The 8,146-nt window shown below is 42.1% G+C and overlaps 1 protein-coding gene across 1 annotated transcript in view; it reads left to right on the top strand.

Moving 5' to 3' along the window:
- Positions 1–2,410: 2,410 nt before the first annotated feature.
- Positions 2,411–8,146, top strand: part of dok6 (docking protein 6) — a gene marked incomplete at both ends in the record, with an annotated part of 57,704 nt that continues 51,968 nt past the window's right edge. Inside the window, one exon of the mRNA XM_080020563.1 lies at positions 2,411–2,476. Within this exon, the coding sequence (XP_079876689.1) occupies positions 2,411–2,476 (66 nt within the window). The remainder of the gene's footprint in view (positions 2,477–8,146) is intronic.

Here is an 8,146-nt window from a genome sequence, read left to right as displayed (position 1 = left end):
ACGGGCTTTTTCGGCGAGGGCTGGCTCGCCGGAATACAATTACGTGGAAGTCGAATGAGGGAAAAAAAAAAAAGGAAGAAAAAAAAGTCATTGCCGCTGTCAAACATTGTGTTCTTAGAAAGGGGTTTGACAGCAGAGTTGGCAGAGATGGAACGGGGTCGCGTGGCACAAAGAGGATTACGGAGACAAAACAACTTTTTCTCAAGTTTGAGGACACTTCCGGGGAGATATGAAGATGATCAAAGCCGAGCTGTGTTCGCCGGTGAGAGGCGGCTCTCTCTCTCTCTCTCTCTCTCTCTCTCTCTCTCTCTCCGCCACGGCCCCTCGCCAAAATGTGACAAACACGACGGGAAAACACAGGCTTTGCGATTTACCTCTGGACTCCGACGCTGACACTTGACAGGAAAGCACCTCTCAAGGTGTCAATCATTTGTGTTTTCACCAAACAAAGCTGTACCCCACCCACCACCACCACCACCACCACCACCACCGCCGCCGCCGCTGAGAGCAGAAACAACGCATTCGTATGAGCGATGCGCGGAACTATGAAGAACAGACTTGTACGGAAGACTGATTCAAAAGCGGTAATCAGTCTTTTATTTTTTCATGATCGCGCCTCTTGACTTTGTTTTGTTTTTCCGTCCTCGTTTGTTCAAAGCAAGTATTCCAAAGAGGTAGGATTAAAACTCTAAACTCACTCATACGGTTAGTCGGTGCGGTTTTGTCATGTTGCGTGGACCCCGCCCCGTCCCCCTGTGCATTTTAATCAATGTATGCAAAGGCAACCCACACAATATCAATACGCCGCGACCATCTGCCGTTTAATACCACGTCTTCCACTCTCCGGAATTGTATAAACAGAACAACGTCCAAATCCCGAGCAGGAGCCTCCAATCACTTGGTCCTGCTGTTGATATAATTTTAATTAGGTGTATTTGTTTTGCTTTCCATGATTACTCATTGACTGTTCCGTGGCTGCATCCATTAGAATGTGCCAAGGTAGGGATGGGGTGTGCCTTGTTTACATCTAGTTCATTTGATTTCTTAATTGTGCATATAGGCCCACATAGCAAAACCAAGGGCATCCGTTAAAAGGCAATCATTAAATGCACTTAGCGATTGACAAGACGGTCAATTTAAATATCATCTCATTATTAATGGACTGCTTGGTGGAGAATGTGGAAATTGTGTTAATACTCAGCTCGGCAATTAACAAAAGCTACATTTGTTGATGCTTGATGCATGTTTGCAGCTGTTGCATCTTGTACTATCTCAAAGGTATATATATTTTTATTCTTATTTATACTTATATTTATATTTATATATTTCAAAATGCAGTTTAGTCCAGTCAAATCCAATCCAATCCAACCCGGTGCATTTACATTACAATCCCTGCAACCAGATTCAAACTCAAGAGCCTCAAGAGCTGTGTGATGAGTTGGCCAACGGATCCTTCTCCTTCCCATTAAAGCCGCAGTTGTACCAGAGCAGTGCAAATTAAAAAAAACAAAGAAAAAAAAAAAGAGATGAACGATGATGAAAACGTTTGATATCAATTACCCCCGTCTTCAAAAGCTTGAATTGTTTTTCTTGCCGTAGCTGAGGTCGCGTGGATATCGTTTTTTTTTTTTGTCCATCCGAGGCCGCTGTTCTTGTGCGAATTGTGCATGTGAACTCCTTGTAAACGTTCATCCGCCGGCGGCGGTCGTACTACGGGGATTGATTTCTCCGTTTCGTATCGCAAAAGTTGACAGCGAGTGGGCCCACTGCGCATGCGGCTGAGCAGGCTCACTAGCGAGCCGGTCGCGCTGGAGTGAGAGAATAAGAATAGAATAAGACAGAATAAGAAAGCGGTCCATTGGTAATGCGGATATTAATACAATTGATGATAATCAGGAGAACAAAATGAAGGAAAACATTCATCCATTTCTTAACAAACACGCAAAAAAACCCCAAAAAACAACTATTACAAGACATGACAAAGAGAATAACGAATAAAATAAAATAAAATAAAATAAAATAAAATAAATACCGACCTGCTGATAGGTTGCCCCCCCCCCCCCCCCCCCCCGGGGGTTCGGGGATGGTGCGGTCCAGGAAGCCTCACCCGCTCCTCGCGGCAGCGTCCAATCAGCTGACGGAATGGTATCTCCCTACGCGCCCGGATGGTGGCAAGCGCCCCGCCGCTGAAGAAGCCGGCTGGCTGGAGCGCTGACACGGCGGCGGCGGCGGCGGCGGCGGCGGGTCCCCAGGCAGCTCCGGGTGCGGGACCGAAGCACCGAGCGCGACGAGAGCTCGGAGCCCGCGAGGAGAGGCTCCGTTCCCGGCGTGGTTCCAAAGGGGTCCGGGGGGGGGTGGGTAGTGGGTGGTGGAGGGAGAGGAGAGGAGAGGAGAGCTCCGCGCCGCGAGCATGGCTTCCAACTTCAACGACATAGTGAAGCAGGGATACGTGAGGATACGGAGCAAGAAGCTGGGGGTGAGTCTCCCTCTCCCTCTCCCGCTCTCTCTCTCCCTCTCTCTCTCCGGGATCTTCCAGGGGGTCGGCGCGCACAGAGGCTAGCGCGTTGTTTTAAGGTGTGATTCCGAAATTGATCAATGCAAGTTTGTTTATTATTAATTTTTTTTTTTAATGTAATTTAATTTTTTTTTTTCCCAAAGTGACAACTAACGAACGTTTTTGGATGCCACGTGACATCTAAAGTAAACTAACCTGTATTGAAGTAGATTCTCTCGGTTTTTGGACTGTTTTCTATTGTATTCATTGGTTTGTTAATTTTTAGGTTTGCTATCTATCTATCTATCTATCTATCTATCTATCTATCTATCTATCTATCTATCCAACCCTCAGCAGCACTACTACTGTTTTAATAGATTAAAGTAAACTTGGAAAAACGTCGGCATTACTACTGTTTGCAGTGTTTTGAGTTTGGATTTTATTTTAACTCTTTTTTTTTATTATTTATAATTACAATTTTTTTTTTTTTTTTTTTTGAACACATAAGTAAACAAACCCTAATCCGGGTATTTCGTTGTAGGTGAGTTGTCATATGAATATTAATGACAATTTGATAATAAATCATAAATGTGAAGGCGGCATAGCGTGCATTAGAAATGTACTCCCAAAAACAACAACAACAACAACAACTTCCAAAGCATCTTGCTGTCAATCAGCGAATCCTCTTGTTATCATCATCCGCTGCGAGTCTGATCAATAATACAACAAAATGCATATTCAACTCATTATCCAGCTTTGACAGAATAAGACATCTCCTTTAGGATACAATAAGGAGAACTGACTATAGGGTAATGTTCCATGGCTTGGGTGGGGGAAAAAAAGATGCATAATATGTATAATAAATCATGAGAACTTCATGGTCTGATTCATAAAGCCATCTGCTTTTGTTCATACTTCCAGCTCATTACATTGACGGGGACTAAACAGAGGATGCATGCACTCTCGCTCCTCATATCGGGGGTGATGATGGAAGTTAATGATGTCTGCCTCCTCACATCATCACCTGGCTTAATCAACACCAGCCCATTGTTGGTTAAGGGCCTTTTGACATTGTATTGTTACAGTATATCTTTTGAGAACAGATCTTGTTGGTTATTGGAAACCCGTCTTGGTCCTGGATACATTTTCACAGCACATTTTATTTTTTATTTTTCAATTCACAATCAAATTAAGTCGGCTTGCTGACGTGACGTTGTGTCTATTTACTTCCTTGCAAACGCCATTAGCCGGCTGCGTTCAGATGTTGAAAGAAAAAGAGTGTGCAGCCTATTACTTTGCCGAGCAAGCGAGGACACACGCTGAGCTGGCTGCGCTGGAGGTATGGATGCCTTATCTCTGCCAGCTCTAGATCTTGTCCTGCTGTTTGTGGTGTGGTGTGTGTGTGTGGGGGGGAGATGTGCGGTTTCCTGTGTGTTTATTGTGTCCCGCTCGCCTGCTCCCTCAGCCCCCATTGCCGTTTCATTAGAGAGACGCCATGCTGCGATGCCCTCCTACGCTTGTCTGTCCAGCCCCACAAGGAACATGTGATGGACTCTGGCCTCACATCACTCTGTTTGCAGACACAGATTATGCAGAAAGACCTTCCTGTCCTGACATATTATTAATGCGTGTGTGTTGAAGAACAATAGGCCAATACCACCAACTACAGGCATTGACAGACTTGGCAATTATCTTTTCTCCCAGAACCATATCTTCGTCAGGTTTGTTTTTTTTTTGTACAAAAATTGACAAGAAGGTTCATCCACAAGCCGACTGTTTTTTCTGTACGACGTTTGCGGTACGGAAGAATTTATTACCATAATTTTACACACTATTGATATTGGAGTATTGGCTTATTCAAATAATCCAGGTTCATTGCATTGAACTAAGCTTGTATGTTCATGTAAAGTAGGATATCAGACCAATACACTCATATTTAAAATGACTCTCTCAAACATTTCAGACTTGATGCCATGAGAAATTTGTCATATATTTACATTTTATTCATTTAGCAGACGTTTTGTCCAAAGGGACTTACATGAGAGGCTGGAATCAATCAAAGCATGACTTGACCATTGGAGCAACCTCAAATTAAAGTACCTGAGATTCAACCAGATATATTCTAACCATCATTAAATAAGAATGCAGAATTATGTCACTTGATTACAGTGGATTGATTTCATCACCCTACGATATCACTCAAAGACGAGAAACTATATTATTGAATTCACGACCACCTCTGCACAACCTTACCTGTCTTGGTTCATTGATGGCTTTGCTGGGGAGATGCGCCCATAGAGAGTAATCGGCTTTTGGAAATGTTAAGAAGATTCCTGACTAATAGACACACTAAATAGAATCCTTTGTGATATTGATGTGAAAGGTAGTTGTACTTTGCCTTTTCTTATTTTATTTAAAAACCTCTTGTTATGCTGCACCTAACCCATAACCATTGTGCTATTTTTGGCTGTGCGTCACCAAAGATAGACAGCGACTGGGGTGGGGGGGGTAAAGGCTTAAAGGCTCTGTGAGGAGTTTATCCACGAGTGGCACCTGAATTTTGATGCGTCGATGTAACCGACAAAAGCATATGAGACCATCAGAGAAGACTGGCTTTATTAATTTTGACTAGAAATCGTCTGTCGTGATATGACAATGTCTTCATTTCCAAACACAATACCACCGACAGAATATATATGATAACGTTGAGTTAGCGCCAATAAACGCTGCGTGCGTTAACGGTCTGGACATTGAGATGGGCATGAGTAAGATAATTAGACACGCAGAATTGGTAAATGAGTCATCTATTTCTTAGGATTCTTCGGTGCCAAGCTATAGAGGACATCCTGTCCATCCTGAATAAAGGGCGTACCTGCTTGGAACTACATTTGTTTGTAAGAAGGCCAAGCTGCTTCTGTGATGCTTATTCCACTATTTTCCTACATAAAGGTCTCCTGAAATGTCAAGGCTTCGCGTCAAGTTGACCTTCTAAAACACAAACTTGCTTCTATATTGTAATTGTATGCCATTTTAAAATGTTTCACACTATTTTATTTTTATTTTTTTGCCAATGATGAAAGAAAATGTACGATGGACTGATTCTGCCCACTGTTGTATAATTTAAAGTGGTGCCAACATTAGCTTTGTCTCATTTTCAAACCTTGTCATGTGAAAAGGTTGAACGCTGTATGGATAGGTCAGCGTTCTATTGTGATGGTTGAAATCCCTTCCAATCGGTGTGTTGGGTGTCCACACCCTTCTTCTTCCTTTTTTTTTTGTTTTTTTGTTTTTCTATTGACATGGAAAGCAGTGATTTCCTGAATTACCCAACTTGTTTGTCCCTTTGTTGAAGGAAGGGACATGAGCGTCGAGTGTTATTGAATGCACAAGTAGTCGTTCATTTCCGCTCTCCCTTTCTCTCTCTCTCTCTCTCTCTCATCTACCGCTTCTTCTCACCTCTCCTACCCCCCCCCACTTTCCCTCTCTACCTCATCTCACCTCTGCTCCCCAAAGTTCACTTCATCTCTCATTTCTCCTCCACAGCCTTACAAAAATCAGGCTCACATTTTCCCTTTCTCTTTATCTGGCGAGCTTCATCCCCCGTATCCCTTCATTGTCTCACCTCTCCCTCATTGGTTTGCAGACGGAGACTGAGCGCAGAAGCACCTTATACTACCCCCCATTCGGGACAACTGTCACACGCACAGTTATACTTACACACACATTCACTTCCAGCCGTGAAGAATTGGCACACCAATGCACTGACAAACAAGTAAACAATCTGCTGCCAGGGAACTGTGTGTGCGTGTGTGTGTGTGTGTGTGTGTAACCTCAATTAATTATAATCCCGTAGCTTTGTACCGTATGGTGTTATTTTACTGAGTCAAGACAAAAGTGTTAAATGCTCATGGGAGCCATCGACAGGCAGCATACTGTAGCGAGGTTGGAAAACCAGCTCAGAGGCGGCGTATGGACAAGAGATTAACATGACAGTGTGCAAGGAGGAGCATCAGGTGCCATGCAGGATATTGCCATTGTCCCTGTGGCCCTGTCTCCCTTTCAGCAAGAATCGTCTGATGCTATCAGAGAGGTGGACTGTCTTGAAAAGCCGAATAATGTGACCTTCGAGTAATTTGTATGTCAGTCTCAATTCAGGTCCATGTTTCCTGGCTTTAGGTCATATCGGCAAATAGAAAAGGTCAGCTGTTAAAGACTTCCCCCCCTCGGTCAAACTCAGGGCATAAAATGAGAAAACAATAATATATAGATGTAATGAACGTGAATAATCCAGTGGAGCTCTGCTAGTCAGTTTGCTCCTCATTCTGAGATGTTTTTGACAAAATGCAAACACGTGGCAGCTTTGGCCCGGAGATTGCGATAAAATTGAGGTGATCTTTCCTCTAATCACTTCTTTCCTTTGAAATTCTAATTTTGCACAACCAAGCCATAAATAAAACGCAGTAAAAAAAACAAAACTTGATTTCACCCAACCTACTTTTTGTGCAGCAGTCCCCTTACCCCATACAAAACATGGGGCGTAGAAAACATGAAAGAAAATTGTGCTTTAGAGATCTTTGATCTCATCTGAGCTGTGTTTGGTGGAAAGCTTGGGGTGTTGAATGAAGTTATGGAGACATCAGCAGAAGAAGACAACGATTTGGTTTCCAACTATTAACTATGAAGTAGTGGCAAAATTAGAGAGGTCAGCGTACCTCCTCATTATCAGTACTAGTTGAGGACCCAATTTCATATATTACAAAGAAAAAAAAGTCCCATATACTTTGGCATGTACACCTTTTTATTTATTATTATTCAATTATTATTATTAAAAATCTTGTATGAACATTACAAAAACAATAACAGTGGCATACAACCTTCCAGAATTTAACTATAATCAATATTGTGCATTCATTAATATAGAAAACAACTATTAACAGTTACAACAGCTTTAAAATCGTGCCATATTGTGTATATCTTTCAAGTAGTTAACAAATGATTTATTATAGTAAAATCAAAACACAAACACAGGCGCATGTGTACACACTCGCAGGCTTTTTAATACCTGAGTGCGATCGGTAGTGAAATTTTACTGACGTTGTGACAGCTTGATTTTGATGAGAGGCTTGACGGAGCGGTAAAGCTACAGCCTCCTATGACTGTTTTTAGGCTGTAGCCTACCACAATCTGGTTATGTAAGACACATTGGCATTGAAATCCTTTTTATCGTCTTTATCTTGTGATGCAATTGGTGTGTCTGGATAGGTACTGTATAAATACATTTAACTTATTTACTTACACCTGCTTGAACATTACGTCAAGATGTAGGTCTTTTAAGGGGGTTGTCAGATTCGACGCGTCCACTCTATAGTTGGAAACATCGCTCTTTCACATTGTTTGGCGTTAAGTTGCGCAGCCTTCCTAGACATCACAATGACATCAGTGAGACAGCAGCACAGTACAATTTTTTTTTTTATTAAAAAAAAACAACTATTGCAGTCATTCTTTCTGAATTGTGTTATTAACTTAGTACCGATGTAGTGGTTATTGCAGAATCACTCGGTTAAATATAATGTTATTAAAAAGCAAAGTGAATCTGTTGTTGTAGGCATTTACATTTTGACTACTTCTCTTCATGCTTTCTTTTTTTATTTA

This window comes from Zeus faber (genome assembly GCF_960531495.2).
Source record: "Zeus faber genome assembly, chromosome: 19".
Lineage (NCBI taxonomy): Eukaryota > Metazoa > Chordata > Actinopteri > Zeiformes > Zeidae > Zeus > Zeus faber.
Note: the sequence above shows the minus strand (reverse complement) of the source record. Positions and strands in the feature narration are given on the sequence as shown.